General features: G+C 44.1%; 1 protein-coding gene across 1 annotated transcript in view; it reads right to left on the reverse strand.

Moving 5' to 3' along the window:
- LOC122783437 overlaps positions 1–16,811 on the reverse strand; it is a 58,070-nt gene that overhangs the window by 35,369 nt on the left and 5,890 nt on the right. Inside the window, exons 9-34 of the mRNA XM_044048230.1 lie at positions 16,189–16,784; positions 15,320–15,475; positions 15,032–15,182; positions 14,757–14,915; positions 14,480–14,647; positions 14,291–14,392; positions 14,008–14,208; positions 13,715–13,922; positions 13,394–13,506; positions 13,110–13,312; positions 12,909–13,016; positions 11,926–12,274; positions 11,421–11,750; positions 7,819–8,109; positions 6,679–6,906; positions 5,939–6,055; positions 5,087–5,413; positions 4,658–5,002; positions 4,404–4,582; positions 3,862–4,078; positions 3,288–3,389; positions 2,494–2,658; positions 1,993–2,340; positions 859–995; positions 370–499; positions 93–266 (exon numbers count right to left, since the gene is read on the reverse strand). Coding sequence (XP_043904165.1) covers positions 93–266; positions 370–499; positions 859–995; positions 1,993–2,340; positions 2,494–2,658; positions 3,288–3,389; positions 3,862–4,078; positions 4,404–4,582; positions 4,658–5,002; positions 5,087–5,413; positions 5,939–6,055; positions 6,679–6,906; positions 7,819–8,109; positions 11,421–11,750; positions 11,926–12,274; positions 12,909–13,016; positions 13,110–13,312; positions 13,394–13,506; positions 13,715–13,922; positions 14,008–14,208; positions 14,291–14,392; positions 14,480–14,647; positions 14,757–14,915; positions 15,032–15,182; positions 15,320–15,475; positions 16,189–16,784 — 5,604 coding nt within the window. The remainder of the gene's footprint in view (positions 1–92; positions 267–369; positions 500–858; positions 996–1,992; positions 2,341–2,493; positions 2,659–3,287; positions 3,390–3,861; positions 4,079–4,403; positions 4,583–4,657; positions 5,003–5,086; positions 5,414–5,938; positions 6,056–6,678; positions 6,907–7,818; positions 8,110–11,420; positions 11,751–11,925; positions 12,275–12,908; positions 13,017–13,109; positions 13,313–13,393; positions 13,507–13,714; positions 13,923–14,007; positions 14,209–14,290; positions 14,393–14,479; positions 14,648–14,756; positions 14,916–15,031; positions 15,183–15,319; positions 15,476–16,188; positions 16,785–16,811) is intronic.

Raw genomic sequence — 16,811 nt, forward strand, 5'->3', positions numbered from 1 at the left:
TGCATTATTTACCACAAATGTACTTTAGAATAAGAACAAGACTTGTATGTCAAATTTTAACATCTTGTGTTTTAAAATGGAAGTCCAAATACCTTTAAGCTCCAGTTGAGGGAGCTTTTATGAGTCTCAGCTTCTCCGAGTGTTTCTGATCCGTCTCTCTCCAGTTTCACAAACAAAACTGGTGTCAGGCAGTCTGTCAGAAACTCGTGATGAGAAAGCGCCTCCCGCAGTCTGGCCTGCAACTTTTCACCCTCGTCTAACGTCCCCTAAAACCAGGAGGAAAAACATTTTAACGTCAGACAAATCTGTGCGTGTAAAGTATACAGATGACAATGTATATACGTCAAAGAACAAATTAAAGAAAGAAACCTGCACAGAGGAAACGGTCTGTGACGGTTTGCTTTGACTCCACTGCTGCAGGGCATCCAGACACTCTCTTAGACAGCGCACTGTGTTTGTGGTGCAGGTGCCTCGATGCTCATTCAGCCTGGACTTCAAACTGTGGACACAATCAAACACGTAAACATACCATATTTCTTATGGTATCTGCATGCATCGTACGAGATGAAATAAAATAAATAAAAACACGGCATAGCAACCGAAAACTAACAAGAAAATAACTGCGTCGACTGTGAATCCTTCAAATGAGTCATAGATAAATAAATATAAGAGAATTCTGTGTTTCACTGGAACCGATAAAACAGAGCAGCATGACCTTTTACTGGAAAATAATTGAAAACTAAATTGAAATAGAAGAATCCTAGCTGAGAACGTCGTGGCTTACCTAGATTTTAAAAATCTGTGTGGAAAAGTGTGGATTATTATACTGACAACAGTTTTTAACACGTCACTGGTCACCTGTCATGTTGTTGACATAAAGACTCCACCACTCGGACTATTTCTGCAGGAAGCTCGCTGGTGTCCGGCGCTGACCTCACTTCCTCGCGGAGGTCGTGAACTTTCACGCCCAAATCTTCCAGCGACTTCTCACAGTTCTGAGAGAGGAGGACAAAAAAAAAACGCATCAAACTAACAAGAAAACTCACATGTCTGCAGGTTATTCTCTGTGGACTGAGAAGCAATAAACCCCACAATCTGACACAGAGCCTGTAATAGCGTGAACGTTTATTCTGTAGATTATTTTCTCGATTAATTTGTTTGGTCCACAAAATCCCAGACTGTTTGTTTCTCAACAACCAAACAAACCAAAAATGATGAAGTTTTAACGTTTTCTTTGTTATATGGAGCAAAGAAACCAGAAAATATTCACATTTAAGACGCTAGAAAAAAATCAGAAAACACTCAAACCGATTATCAAAATAGTTGGATTCATTTCGATTAAGGCCCTAAATCAGTGCATCTACAGCCTCTTTCTGCTCAAACAGCAGCTACCGCATACACATTTGTGTCTCTAGTCTAATCAGCTAGAGGTTTGTTGTCCCCCAGACTCCGCCCCCTTTTATAAACGCCGGAGCTGTCACAACGTCGTCTTTCTCTCGCCACAGCTTGAAGTGCGGTGTGAACGTTTGAGAGGCTACAACTTGGTGTCAGATTTCACTACCAGACCACGCCCCCTGCACTGATGGCCACTCTGCCTCCCTCGTTCAGCTCTCGGTCCACTTCTCGGCATTTTTCAAAACCTGTTGTTATTCCTTCAGCTTTTTATTATACGGAAAAAATTTTTGGCCTGTTTTTAAATATTGAGAGACTCAAAAAAATGATGTGTTATACTGTTCAAATTTCAAATTTAACACGCACAATCTGGTGTTTGTGTACTTTTAAATAACACTTCATTTTAAACTGTTAATACACTATTTTAACATGCATTTCATTGTAAATAACTGCCAAATATTGAAAGTTATTTCTGGAAAAAATGGGCACAGGACATTTTCTGGCACTTTTATGGTTAAAATAAGTCTAAAAGTCCAGACAGACATTTTGAGGCTTGGCTGTCACTGTATCCATAATGATGTTGTGTGTTGTTATAATCACCTGCAGGCTGCTCCAGTGCTGCTGAAGCTGAGCAATGTTGTTCTGCGGTTCACTGTAGGTGAGCGCCTGGTCCAGAGAGCGCAGCTCCCACTGCAGCGCCGCCGCCCTCTCCTTCAGCTCCCGGCTCCTCTGGTCCAGCTGCAGCTCCAGTCCTTCCAGACGGGACTCGCAGAGCGCCAGCCGCCTCCTCACCTCCTGCTCCGAGGCGGCGCAGAGGTCGTGGAGGTGGCCGACGTTCAGGGCGAGAGCGGCGCGGCCGCCGGGCGTGCACAGGCTGAGCAGGTCGTCTCTGGCCGAGTCCAGCTCCTTCATCTCTCTGTGCTCCCGCTCCACCGTCTGCAGCAAAGCCTGACAACGGAAACACGCGGAGGATCCGGATCATGGACATACAGAACATCACAGGCAGAAGAAAAGGTGCAGCCCAAATCTTGATCGGCCAAGGAACATACTGCAGTATTTGGTGTTTGTGTATCTTCACAGATCAAGTGTGTGTGTTCTGACCTTCAGCGTGTTGACAGTGTTGTGCAGACCCTGTCTGTCGGCCGGAGGTTCTTCCAGGCCTTTGACGTGTTCCCTCAGCCAGTCCTGAGCTGCTTCATGCTGCTCCACCAGCTGAGTGCACTGTCTCTCCGTCATGACGCCCTGCACCATGAGCGCCACCGTTTCCTGGAGCAGAAGCAGACGAGTTTACATGTTACTCCTCGTGATTTTTCAGCTTCTTTAATGTGAACAGTTTCCCGTTTCTTTGCTCAATACAACAAAGACAATCATTAAACATTAAGACATTTGAGAACAGCAATGATTTGAGGTTTTTAATCAACATTTTCTTACATATGGACGAATTGATTAATCCAGATTAATACATGAATTTCTCAAAAAAACTGAGTATTTCATAGTTTCTCTGATTCTCTGTGACAGTACACTTAAATAAATAAAAAAACGGACATTTGAGGTCGTTGCCAGTTCATGAACATTTCACACAAATAAGAACATATATATATATATATGTTCTTATTTATGTCTTTATCTTTGTCATGACTGCATAATATATATAACATTTGTGAGTATTTATGTAAATAATTTCATCATAATCATGTGTCATTACCAGTTCGTATAACAGTCTGTATTGTGTTTACATCATAGTGAAGTGATTTGTCTACCGTGTGAATAAATACGTCTGCAAATCAATCACTAACATTTTTTATTGTGATTTGGGTCGTGATCATTTGCCATCTTTAAAAGACAGGTGACTGAAGATCAGGAGAGACGACGATGATGATGATAACTGGACTCACCGTCAGCTCTTTGAGCAGAGCGGGGATCGTCGTCTCCTCCCCGGTCGACCAGGACGCGTCGGCCCAGTCTGGATCCTGAGTGACCTCAAACAGTTCTGCTGCCTGATGAAACACATTCATGATTCTCCGTTAACCCAGATCAGGTCAGATCAGATTTTTCTTTTCTTTTTGTTCATAAAAAGGAGCCAAGCCAACTTTGACGTTATTTAAAATTTCATATATTCAATCCGATCGAAACATTTTTGAGTAGTTTTTGCTCAGGTGTTTAAATCGGTGAGAAAAAGAACTGTTTCATCAGATTGTCTATTAGTTGTGAAAAGAGGATATTAGAGACTCTATATCGCATTGAACTAATTTACAGTTTCTTTTAACCTAATTAAAGACATAGAAAAATGTAAAAACTCTGGTATTTAAATATTCTTTGTAATGTAATTTGTATTCTTTTGTGTGTTTGTCACATAAGTGCATCTCTCATCTTGTTCTTTAAAGATTCCACTTGTGTTTTTTGTATCTGTCCGTTGGCCTTCACGCTCCTTTCATTTGCTTAAACATATAAATGTGCGTTTGGCGTCACCTGAGCGCGAACGCGTGCGAGCACAGGAGCCAGCGCCGTGCTCTGCTCCAGCAGCCCCCGCGCCCTCTCCACCGCCTGCCTCCGCTCTCCCAGGCCCGGCCAGGGAAAGAGCCGCGGCAGCGCGGACGCCTGCGCCTGGATCTCAGAGAGACGCGACTCGGCCTGGACGCGCTTGTAGCGACAGGACGTCTGGCGCTCCACGACGTCCTTCAACTCTCTGAGGACAAGAAACAACAATGGGAAACATGGGTGTCATCAATTGAAGTTTTCTCAACAACATTGAATCTTGAATGAAAGGGTGAAAAGTCAAGTCCAGCTTCTACTGATTCAATGATTTTTGGATCATTTTTCAGCTTCTTAAATGTGAATATTTTTACGGCAAATTGATTTTGCAAGAACATCACTGACGGATCACAGTGCAGCAATATATTAGTGTTTCTGTATCTTTATGCACTTTCATACAAGATTCTAGTGTGAAAATGGAATCTTCCAAAGAAAATCTTCAGTTTTAAAACCAAAACACAAATGTCCTGAATCTGCACCTCTGCGTGTCCTCGGCAGCCTGAAGGAGTGTCCTCCACTGCTCCTCGATGTCTCCGACCGTCTGCTCCACCTCCAGCCTCTTCTCGTCCTCCAGGTCTTTGTGCTCACAGAGACTCTGCACTCGTCTCTTCAGCTCGGCCACGCGAGCCTCGGCGTTGCACCTGGAGCTTAAGATGATCTAAAGATACAGTCGTGACACATGTTATTCATTTGATGACATTACAGAGTCATGATCTGGTCTTTGATGTTGTACCTGTGCAGTGTTGAGTCGGTCCTCTATCTGAGCCTGACTTCCCCGAGGGCCTCTGCCCTTGGCGTCGGCCTCTTCCTGCAGGTCTTGGACCCAGGCCTTGGTGCTCTCGGCCTGGAAGCACAAGGCCTCCGCCTCCCTGGAGAGCGAGTATTGGACCTCGGCCTTGCCGAGGCTGCTCTCAGCGCTCTGCAGCACCGTCCTCCACTGCTCCTCGGAGTCCTCCGTCGTCCGCCGGGCCTCCCGCTTCACGTCGTCCTCCACGTCCTGCTGGTCAGACAGACTCTGGCTGCGTCTCCTCAGCTCCGTCAGCTTGGCGTCTCCCTCGGGTTTGGAGCTCAGGATCGTCTGTGGAAGTCGCAGCGTTACAAACACATATTCACAGATTCCTCTGTCACAGACGTCGTCTGTAAGTGATTCACGCCGACTGACCTGCGCAGTGACGATGATCTTCTCTGGATCCCTCTGACTCTCCAGGGCGACCAGGCTCTGCTGCTTGTCCTGCAGCCAGACTCTGGTGCTCTCTCTCTGGACCTCGTAGTCCCTCAGCTGACCCTCCAGCGAACACTGCTTCTCCGCCCTCTCCAGAGTCTCTTTGGCATCCCGCACGGCTCCGGCCCACCGCCCCTCGGCGGCTCTCACCTGCTCCTCCACTCGTCTTTTTTGGTCGTCGTCGACGTCCAGACTGCACAGACTCTGTCCTCGTCTCCTCAGCTCCTGGAGCCTGGAGTCTCCTTCAGGTTTGCAGCTCATGATGTCCTGCAGACATTTTTCTTTGTTTCTGGTTTCTTGGCTCCATTTAACAAAATTCATCATTTTCTAACATTTTATGAACCAAACAATTCATAATTAAATGAGAAAATGAATACATTTTACACATATCTGATTATTTATACCTGTTATCTGTTTGATTTGATTTAACCTTTATTCATACAAGGATTCACAAACATATACCTATAAACACGTATGCACAAGCATAAAGGATTTACAAACGTTGTGCTATAGACATCTAAAACTTCACTGACAAAAAAAACTACAAACCCCTTTGGCTGTGACTACAGTGCAATAGCACTGTTTTACCACAAGAGGGCAGAAGAAAACAAAAAACAAACATATTCCTTCACAACAAATCCACCTGCAGCAGTTTTAAAGCATATTTGAAAAAAACTGTCCTGATCAAATGTTAAACATCTGAGAAAACTATCTAATCTTTTCAAATATGTTGTATTTCTTTGTATATTTAATCTTTATTTTGTGGACTTTTCTAATGAAAACGACCCTCACCTGTGCCGAGTGCAGTCTGTCCTCAGCTGACGTCTGGCTGCTCACTGAGCACAGACGCTGTTGGATGTCTTCAAGCCAGCGTCCAGTGTCCAGATGACAGGTGTCAAATTCTATCAGCTGAACAGAAAAACACCACGACTTAAAACGCCTCATTGTTTCCGTAACTTAAGGGCCAACAAACTATTTATGAGCAAAAATAGAACAGACACATAAACAATAGAATGTCACTCGTGGCGTCTTCAGTCTGCCAAAACGGAGCTGTTGATCCACTGCTGCCTCCATCACTAACTTCAAATGTCTTATTTTGTGAATTCAGTGTTTGAAATCCTTTGTTCAGATTGACCTCAGTGACACAAAGGGACCACACGAGGCAGCAGTAGACCTGCAGCTCCTGTGTCCCTGTGAGCTAAAATCACTGGTTTTCTCTATGGGCTTTGGTGTGGGAGAGTGAGTGGTTTAAAAACTTCTAAAAATTGCTAAAATGTGTTGTTTTTAGCCATGTTTTGACACAGAGTGAGTGTTTGTGTGTCAGGCTGGTTCTTGGTAACAGCTGTTGCTCTCTGTCAGTACCTTAAACAGCCACAATGACCAGAGAGGCAGTAGATATGCAGATTTTTATCAGAACTTTGCACTAAACTGTGAAGATTTGCACCTGGATCAACAAATTCATTAATATTATCAATCCTGTACTTTGTGTATAAACGTACAAACATTAACTGCGATACAGAGACTTCTCTCACCTGGAACGTCCTCCTCTCTGTGTCGTCGGCGACCTGAGCCTCCGCGTCACCTTTGACCTGTTGGGCGGCGTTCAGCAGCGTCCTCCACTGATCCTCCGTGTCTTTGACCGCCCGCTGAACAAACTCCCTCCTGCCCTCGTCTGCGTCTTTGTGGTCGCACACGCTCTGGCCTCGTCTCCTCAGATTGTTGACCTTACAGTCGCCGTCAGGTCTGGCGTCCAAGATGGTCTACAAACAACAACAACAAGATAACGATTTAAAACAGATTTACGGACATCATTTCCATCACTGATGAATCTGTCCATTATTTTCTCGACTAATTGATTAGTTGTTTGGTTTTAGTTTTAATGATTTATTTGTTAAATGGAGCAAAGAAACCAGAAAATATTCACATTTAAGAAGCTGAAAATTCACTTGTTATAATTATTAAAAAAACACTACAAGCGATGAATCAATTATCAAAATAGTTGAGTGATTAATTAAGTCATTGAGTAACAATTCATTGGTTAATCAATGGCTGATTAACAGACTTCGGTGGATTTATGGATGCATAACTCAAGAATTTGCCATAAAACTGACACTATTTCAAAGGTCCAGTGTACATTAGTGTACAATTAGTGACATCTAGTGGCCAGAGGCTGCAGAACTAAAAACATGGAGGACTCTTCTGCCCACCCTTGCTTTTCTCGAGTGAGTCCGGGAACTACGGTGGCCTTCACAGACCAGAAAGAATGCTATTCTTCTTTGTTAGCCTTGTAAGCTTCTGACTTCTTTCCCAAACGCTGGGTCGTGTCACACAGATTATTTCTGGGTCCCCAAACAACCTTTACGTTAAGATTTATGTGTATTTGTTTTAAATAACATGCATAACATAGGGTTTTAATTCATTTATCAAACGTCTGTTTGAGATTATTAGTTTCCCAATTCAAAATGATGTTAGCTTTTACAGATATGGCTGTAAATTAGTCAAAGAAATGACACCATATTTGGAATTGTGTCATGATAGTTTGGGACACACTGATCTAAGGCTGTGAAAAGCAGATCATTTTAATTTAAAAGCCATTACACACATATTACATTAAATTTCTTGCAGTAAACACGACTAAAGGTCACAGACTGGACCTTTAACATCAGACAAACCTGAGCTGTGAGACGTCTTTCCTCGGGCGGCGTCTGAAAACCCGCCGACTGCATCTTCTGCTGTCGCTCTCTGACCCAGGCGCGAGTGTCTTTGCTCTGAGCGTCAAAGTCGTCAGACAGACTCCGCAGTTCTGCCAGACTTGCGGCCTGCACGACCGACGTCCACTGCTGCTCCGTGTCCCAGAGCGGCCGATCCACCTCCGCTCTCCTGCTCTCCTGCAGGCGCTCTCGCAGACTCTGGCCTCGCGTCCTCAGGACCAGCAGCTTGGACTCGCCCTCGCACAAAACCGTCTGAGGGTGAGAACACAGAGATTTCTCAGTCACGAAAAACCCTTAAAAATCATGAATCCAGCGGATAAGCATTTAGTTTTCTATGTTTATATCTTAATATTGTCGTAACTACATTTATTCCCTAAACCCTCGCTTTACTAGCCCAGGGTTCTGTAACCTTAATGATAAAAGAGCAATTTTTGTCCCTCCTCCACCTAAATAAACGTAATCTGGAGCCGCAAAAAACTATTTGATCCATGAAATGAAGATTACATCATGTATGAAGTTTTATATAGATGCACTATATATAAAAAAACACAGTTTGTTGCATTAATGAAATCAAACATGTTTTTATCGGGTTCTGGGACATTTTCAATATCGCATTTGACGCGGACAAAGGACGTGACGCACAATTTTAGTGGACGAAATATTAACCCACTTTCATTTATCACCAGATCCCTAAAAAACAAGTGTTCCCTTTGAAAGAAATAATAAAAGAAAGAAATAAAATAAGTATAAACACAATTTTTTCAAAGCTGCAGGAAGCCACTGCAGAGCCGCAGGTTGTAGACCCCTGCGCTCGAGCCGTTTCCAGTATAAACCTTTATTTAAATTATTATTATATAACTTAAAACTTCAATGTAATAAAACAGAAAATAATGAGCAGTTTATCTTTTATTAATGTGACATAGAGGTAGACCACATTTTTATTTGCATGTACGTGCACTACAGTACACACACAAAACACAACATTTTCTGTTTAAATTTCTGTGGCTAATTTGTTGACATTTTATCAGATAAAGGAAATATATGCAGTATAATGTAACTTACCTGATGGTGTGAAAGTGTTAGTCTAGTATTTAAAATCTTACTTTATTTAACTTAATAGATTTTTCATGCTTTTAGTGTGATGTGTAAGCGTCGTCTGGAGTAGAATGAGGGATGGAATGCTGCTGGTCTGGAATAATGTCCACTCCGGCTGTGTCCATACTGGTGAAAAGCACCAGGGGGCAGTATAAGGATCAGATATGTTCAGTTTTGTGACATACTGGTCGATCTCGCTGGATTTAAAGTGCACAGTGAACTCTATAAAGCTTGAAACCAGGACTGCTGCGGTTTGTTTTCAAGGAGCTTTTCCTGCCAACATGGCGGCGGTGTGAGCAAACGTGAGTCACGTGACGCATGTCACATGCACAAATGTCACATGCTGAGATTTTGAATCACAACTCACCTGTGAAATCTGTAACCTTTCATCAAACTGTGTTTGGCCACCGAGCGACAACAGCCTCTGCTTCTGCTCCTTCATCCAGGACTGGACGTCTTCACTTTGAATTTTAAAAGCATTTAATTCACTCTGGGCCGTCGCGTCTCTCTCTGCCTCGTCGAGAGTCTCCTCCGCTGCCTTCATGACTTTCCTCCACTGCTCCTCTGTCTGATCGACCACGTCCTGAACCTCTCGTCTCCCGCTCTCGTCCAGAGTCTGGTTGTCACATAGTTTCTGACACAGCTGCTTTAGATCCTGGAGGTTTGATTCTCCCTCATGTTTGGAGTTTAGTGTGTCCTAAAAAACAACAAACATCCCATTATATGGCCAACATGTGGCTATAGAGTCTCTGCAGAATGTTCTTTCAGCCGCTGTTTGGTCCAGTTTCTGTTAGTATTTCAGCCTCAGTTTGGTCCAGTTTCTGTTAGTATTTCAGCCCTGTTTTCCAGTATTTCAGCCTCAGTTTGGTCCAGTTTCTGTTAGTATTTCATTGGTCCAGTTTCAGTTTCAGCCAGTTTGGTCCAGTTTCTGCTAGTATTTCAGCCTCAGTTTGGTCCAGTTTCTGTTAGTATTTCAGCCTTGGTTTGGTCCAGTTTCTGTTAGTATTTCAGCCTCAGTTTGGTCCAGTTTCTGTTAGTATTTCAGCCTCAGTTTGGTCCAGTTTCTGTTAGTATTTCAGGTTTTGGAGTTTCTGTTAGTATTTCAGCCTCAGTTTGGTCCAGTTTCTGTTAGTATTTCAGCCTCAGTTTGGTCCAGTTTCTGTTAGTATTTTAGCCTCAGTTTGGTCCAGTTTCTGTTAGTATTTCAGCCTCAGTTTGGTCCAGTTTCTGTTAGTATTTCAGCCTCAATTTGGTCCAGTTTCTGTTAGTATTTTAGCCTCAGTTTGATCCAGTTTTCTTTCACCTTTTAGCCTTGGTTTGGTCCAGTTTCTGTTAGTATTTCAGCCTCAGTTTGGTCCAGTTGCTGTTAGTCTTTTAGCCTTGGTTTGGTCCAGTTTCTGTTAGTATTTCAGCCTCAGTTTGGTCCAGTTTCTGTTACTATTTTAGCCTCAGTTTGGTCCAGTTTTTTTTTTTCACCTTTTAGCCTCAGTTTGGTCCAGTCTCTGTTAGTATTTTTAGCCTCAGTTTGGTCCAGTTGCCATTAGTATTTTAGCCTTGGTTTGGTCAGTTTCTGTTAGCTTTTAGCCTTGGTTTGGTCCAGTTTCTGTTGGTATTTTAGCCTCAGTTTGGTCCAGTTGCTTATTTTAGCCTTGGTTTGGTCCAGTTTCTGTTAGCATTTTAGCCTCTTTGGTGCAGTTTCTGTTAGTATTTTAGCCTCAGTTTGGTCCAGTTGCTGTTAGTATTTTAGCCTCAGTTTGGTCCAGTTGCTGTTAGTCTTTTAGCCTTGGTTTGGTCCAGTTTCTGTTAGCATTTTAGCCTTGGTTTGGTCCAGTTTCTGTTAGTATTTTAGCCTCAGTTTGGTCCAGTTTCTGTTAGTATTTTAGCCTCAGTTTGGTCCTGCGTTAGTCTTTTAGCCTTGATTTGGTCCAGTTTCTGTTAGTATTTTAGCCTCATTTTGGTCCAGTTGCCGTTAGTCTTTTAGACTCAGTTTAGTCCAGTTTTCCGTCATATTGTAGCCTCAGTTAGGGCCAGTTTTCTGTCATCTTTAAGCCTCAGTTTGGTCCAGTTTTTCAGTCATATTTTAGCCTCAGTTTGGTCCAGTTTTCTGTCATATTTTAGCCTCAGTTTGGTCCAGTTTTCTTGTGTCTTTTAGCCTGAATTTGGTCTGTCCTTGGGTGTGGTGGTTCCTTAAATGGCGGAGCTTCTGATGTTCCTGTTATATTTTCATGTGCATGATTTTCTCGCAAATATCACAGGAGGACTGTAGGACTGATTATATTTATAATGAATTATCTGTGATTATTTCCATGGATAATATATTATTTTTAGTTGATAACAAAGATATTCAGTTTACTGTGATAAAAAGAGAAATAAACTAAACATATTCACATTTAAAAAAACTGAAATCAAACAACTGAATGAATCAATTTTTCAAATTATACATAAACACACTTTTGTTTTGAACTCACATGTGCGACCTGTATCTTCTCTTCCACCTGCATGTGACTGTGGACAGACTGCAGCTTCTCCTCCTGGTCTCGTATCCAGGACTGGACACTTTCGTTCAGGGTCTTTAAAGCATCCAGGTCCTGGTCTAACAGGTCCTGTTTTTCCGCCTCGCTCAGAGTGTCCTCGGCCATCTGCAGAGCTTCTCTCCACTGCTCCTCTGTGTCTCTGAGTGAGCGCTGGATGTCCTGTCTCCTGGTTTCGTCCAGGTCCTCGTGGTCACACAGACTTTGGCTGAGACTCTTCAGGTTCTCCAGCTTTGAGTCTCCTTCAGGTTTGGAGGTCAGGATCGTCTGGTGGCACAAGTAAAAACACTGTGAGAACATAGGTACGTGCCTCAAAGACCGGCAAGGTCAAAGCCTCAACTCCACGTTACATTACAAGCCTTCTATTAGGACCTCCTCCAATATTCATATTGAAACCAGATCAGATTTTAAACCAGACCAGGATTAATCTGTCTCCACTGACCTGTGCTGTGCTCTTTATCTCCTCACTCTGGTTCTTAGTTCCAGGTTTGCTGAGGAACTTAAAGATGTTTTTGATCCAGGACCCGCTGCGCTCACTCTGGGCCTCTCTGTCGGTGTCGGTCAGGGGTCGCAGGAGGTTTCGGATCCAGGTCCTTGTGCTCTCAGTCAGGGTATTAAAACTGTTGTGCTCCCCCTGCAGGTCACTCAGGGTCTTGGCCCGTTTCTGCAGCCTGGCCTCCAGGTTCTTGTAGCGCTGGATCAGGTTATCGCCGTCCTTCAGGAGGCTTTCGGCTCTGACGCCTTGTCTGCGTAACGAGGCCAGCAGCTCCCTCAGGGCCTCAGCTCTGCCGCTGTTACACGGAAAGATGTATCACACTGGATTTGGTCATTCTGTATTGCTTTGTGGATTCCTAGTTCAAAGCCTTTACTCTAAAAGATAATGTTTTGTATTAAAATCATAAATGTATAATAAATAATAAATGCAGAGAATGATAAACTGATAAATTGGTAAATTGATGAATTAGTTATTTACGGATAACAAAATCAATCACCAACTAATTAGAAAAAGTTCATTAATCAGTTTGAATTTATTGAGTTTTCAATAAAATAAAAACGATAATATTATAATTATGCTCAGGTTTCTTTGCTCCGCAGTGAGAGGAAACAGAATATCTTTATTTGGTTTTCTGCATTTTGTTAAAGTAACAACTAATGTCTGTTATGTTATCTGTTATGTAACAATGATTTAATCCCATAATGTAACTAAAACACAAATAACCCTATATTATTTTAATATTTTCTACCGGCTTGTTCAGCTGTCTATATCTTCTTTGACATCTTATTTTATTGTATTATTCTTTACATGTATCTTTTGCTTTTATCTCATATTTTACTACATTTAGTGTTAAAGAGTTAAAGAGCTACCGTTGCACAATCATTTCACAGTTTGGGGATGAATAAAGTAGGAGTTTGAGTGTTAGACACCTCTTGTCCTGGAGGTCTTTGAGAAGATCTTCATCTTTCTGTGACACCGCAGACTGTTTCTCCGTGACCTGCAGCCACTCACGGAAGCTGTCGTGCTGCTTTTGTAGACTGGAGGGGAAAAAAGGAGAAAGAATACAAGAACATGTCAAGAAACTCTTAGAAACGTATAATGAAAAAGTGTGAAACCTTCGTTTGGTTTACCTGTTTAAGTCGCCGAGGAGCGACTCCATCTGCTGCTGCCGGTTAAGGCAGTGGGATCTGAACGTTTCCACCTCCTCCCGCTGCTCCTTCAGCCAGGTGTTGAGTTCTGCGAGCTGCTCAGGAGGAACCTGCTGGCTGCCTCTGTCCAGCTGAACCTTCAGCTGCTCCAGGCGTCTCTCTGCGTCGTTGGATTTTAAGAAACTCTGACACACAGAGGAGGAAACGGTGAGTGTGAGTGAGAGGTTTTGATTCCTGACACGTCTGCAGTCAATCCATCCACTTACAGAGAGTCTCTGCAGAGACGTCTCCACGTCTGCTCTGCTCTCAGGGTTCTCAAAGCACTCATTGACAGACAACTGCAGGTCCTGGTACCATCCTTCAAATGACTTCCTTTCATCTAAAGAGAAATTACAATAGAAATCAATTCATTATCAAACAAACCAGAAGGAAAAAAAAGTTGAAAAAAAAAATCACAGATTTTCTGTATGGATTTTTGTGCAGGAGAGAGAGTGGTGTACAGACTGGACACAAACTCCACTTTCCACTTGGTAAAGGCTGATTATTAAGGAAAGCTAAAATCTGTCTTCCAGAGTTCCGGCACGAACCTTGGAGCACTTTGAGGAGACCCTTGTCTCTCTCCTCTGTCTTCAGGTGGATCATGTCTTTGGTGCGGGAGATGGCCTCCCTCAGCCTGTCGGAGTCCACAGAAAGAGCCTCCAGCACCTGAGAACTGGCCACACTGGAAACCAACGCCACCTCCTTCAACACAGCCTCAGCCTGCTCCTCCTGAGCCTGCAGATCTTTCACCAGATCCTGACGGAGAAACTGATGTCAGGACCAAAAAAAGATAGGATCTGGTACCTCAGAACCACAGAACAACCACAGAACATCTGTGTACCTGTATCTGTTCTTCCACCTTCGGCGATGAAGCATCCGTCTTACTGAGAGAGCACTGGATGCTCTCCACAGCTGACTGGCACTCATCGATCTTCTCAGCGAGGTGTTTCTTCACAGCGATCAGCTCCTCGAAGACGTCGGTGCAGTCAGTGAAGAGCTCCTTCACCTGCTCCATCCTTTTCCTCAGCTGTGTTTCCATCACCTGGAAGAAGTCGATTAAAACACAGGAGTTATGAAGTTCTTTTAAATGCCATTAAAGAGGATCTCTCCATGCTTCAACTCACCTGCAGCTCCAGTGGAGCCTCCTGACTCTGCAGCATCTCCTGGATCTCCACAGACTTTTTGTGGAAATGCTCAATGTTCTCCTCGTGAGTGTGAATCTCATCCTACAAAATAAAATTCATAACGACGTCGTGAAAATGAAAACCTGAGTGGTAAGTGTTGGGAAGTTTTTACTTCCTTGTGAATCTCACCCTCATGGTTAGTACATCTTGCTCGTTGTAGAAGGGATGGCTCTCAGCAAACAGGGCGAGTTTGGCTCCCGCCCAGACGTCCACCTCTCCACCGAGCATCAGCTGCTTGTCCCACAGCTCCAGTCCCACCCGGAGGTTGTCCATGTAAGCGTCAGTCTTCTCTGTCACCTGAAAAAAAACAGCACACTTCAGTCTTCTTTGTACAAGTAAGGTCACAATTTTCATGTTTCCAACTCAGTTTCAGCAGAAAAACATAGAGTCATGCACTGGTTCTTACGTCCAGGTAGTTGTCCATCAGTGTGTGGGCCTCTGCTTCATATGGACTCTCGCTGCAGTCGGGAAACTTCTTCAGTTGTGTCTGCAACTGTTTGCAAACACCTCTCATCTCCTCAATGGGCTCCCCAAGACCACCAAGCTCCTCCTTAATGTCACGCACCTGGATAAATGTACACATTTAGGTCTTTAGGTCCAAATTAAAGAAAGTGTGTGAGAGTCTTGTTGCTATTTCGTGACACATTTGACTCAGAAAGGTCATGAGGTGAACCCCCCCACCTTGGTCATGCTTCTCTGCAGGTTGTCTCTGCCCATGTACGACGCCTGCTCACTGACGGTCTGCTCCGCCCTCTGCATGGTGCTGCTCAAACGACTGCGGCAGCTCTGGAACTTCTTCAGATTCTCCAGCAGGAGGCTGTACTGCTTCTTCCTGCGACCACAGAGGCAGACGTTGTTTGAACTTGTCATTTTCTTCCCAGTTTTGATTTGTTTCATCCCGTCTGTTCTCGTTTGAGACTTTATATTCTTAAAAGGTCACTATCCTAAGTTTCATGTGCAAAAACTTACCGGTCAGAAAACCCTCTGTGAGTGTCCCCCCACTGAGTCTCCAGCTCCTGCAGGAGGTCTTCTCCTCCTCCCTGTTTCTCCTGCAGGTCACGGACATTTTGGAGCTCTGCATGCAGGCTCTGAATCTGGCCCTCCAAATCTGACAGGCCGCGAAGTCTGGAAAAATAATCACAAGCAAATCAGGCGACAGGATGGAAACGAAACACTGCAGCCATTCACACATTGACACACACCCTTTGTTTTACACTGCTTCCCTCAGGGGGGTGCTACAGGAGAGTGGAATCACACACCACAGGACTGACAGTTTTTCCCACACTCTAACTTGCAATAGTCATTGATTATTTCTTAATTTAAACTTGTTTTATTGACCCCAGTGCTGCTGTTTGCATCGGTGAAGTGAAGCAAGCAAAGTAAGAATTTCAATGCATGGTCTTAACCTGTGTTTTTAACTTCATTGTTTTTCATCTCACTGACTCAAAACGTCAGGACATTACTCATCGCTCTTTCTCGTCCAAAGAAAATTAATGGGAAACGACACAATTATGTTCAGCTGACAGAGAGAAAACATTCCCATACACACGTACACTGTGTACATTGTTTCATAGATTAAAAAGTTGTACACCTGGGCTCTCAAACTCAAATGACATGGGGGCTAATGAGTGTGGAGTCTGGTCAGTTATATCAGTGATTTTCCATCGTGATATCACAAGAACAAATATTCAAGAAGACATTTATGATAAGTAAAAGTGTTTGTGTTGATATGAAACAATACATAGTTCATAATAAAAAATGAATCGCGTTAAACCACTGGAATAAAGAAGGGTTCAAGTAATCATATACAGCTATCATCCACACACATGGACACACACCTGTGCTGCACAGCAGGTAAGGTCGGCTCCTTCAGGCCTTGCGTTTCAATCGTGTCCTGAAGTTTCCTCAGCTCCACGAGCAGCGCCCTCTTCCTCAGGCCCAGGGATTTACCCTGCGTCTCCTTCACCAGACCCCGCTGCTGAGCGGCCAAGCCGCTGTCGGCCTCCTCCAGCCTCCGCAGCAGAGCGGTCACCATGTCCAGACAGGAGGCCGGGACGCCGTCCCGGGTGATGGTCAGCCTGGCTCCCTGCAGGAGCAGATCCAGCTGAGGAGCCTTCTCCTTCAGACTGTCGATGCTCTGTCGGATCAGCGCCAGCTTGGAGCGACCGTCCTGCAGCACTGCAGCGTCGCTGCAGGGCGTCCCTTGGACTCCAGAGATGTCTTCGTCCACCGTGCGCAGGGACATGAGGAACCGGTCAAGGGCTCGGGCGGCTGCTTTGCTCTTCCGGACCTGTTGTCGGAGCTGGTCCAGGCTGGTTCTGTGGGTTTCAACCTCGCGGGACAGTGGGAAACAGTCTCTGGGGTCCAGATCGCTGGATTCAGGGTCCAAGCGGGAAAGTTGGTCCAGCTCATTCTGAATGTTGTCATCCAGTTCCTGGTGCAAAACATATCAAAGCAGAGT

This window comes from Solea senegalensis, linkage group LG16 (genome assembly GCF_019176455.1).
Source record: "Solea senegalensis isolate Sse05_10M linkage group LG16, IFAPA_SoseM_1, whole genome shotgun sequence".
NCBI lineage: Eukaryota > Metazoa > Chordata > Actinopteri > Pleuronectiformes > Soleidae > Solea > Solea senegalensis.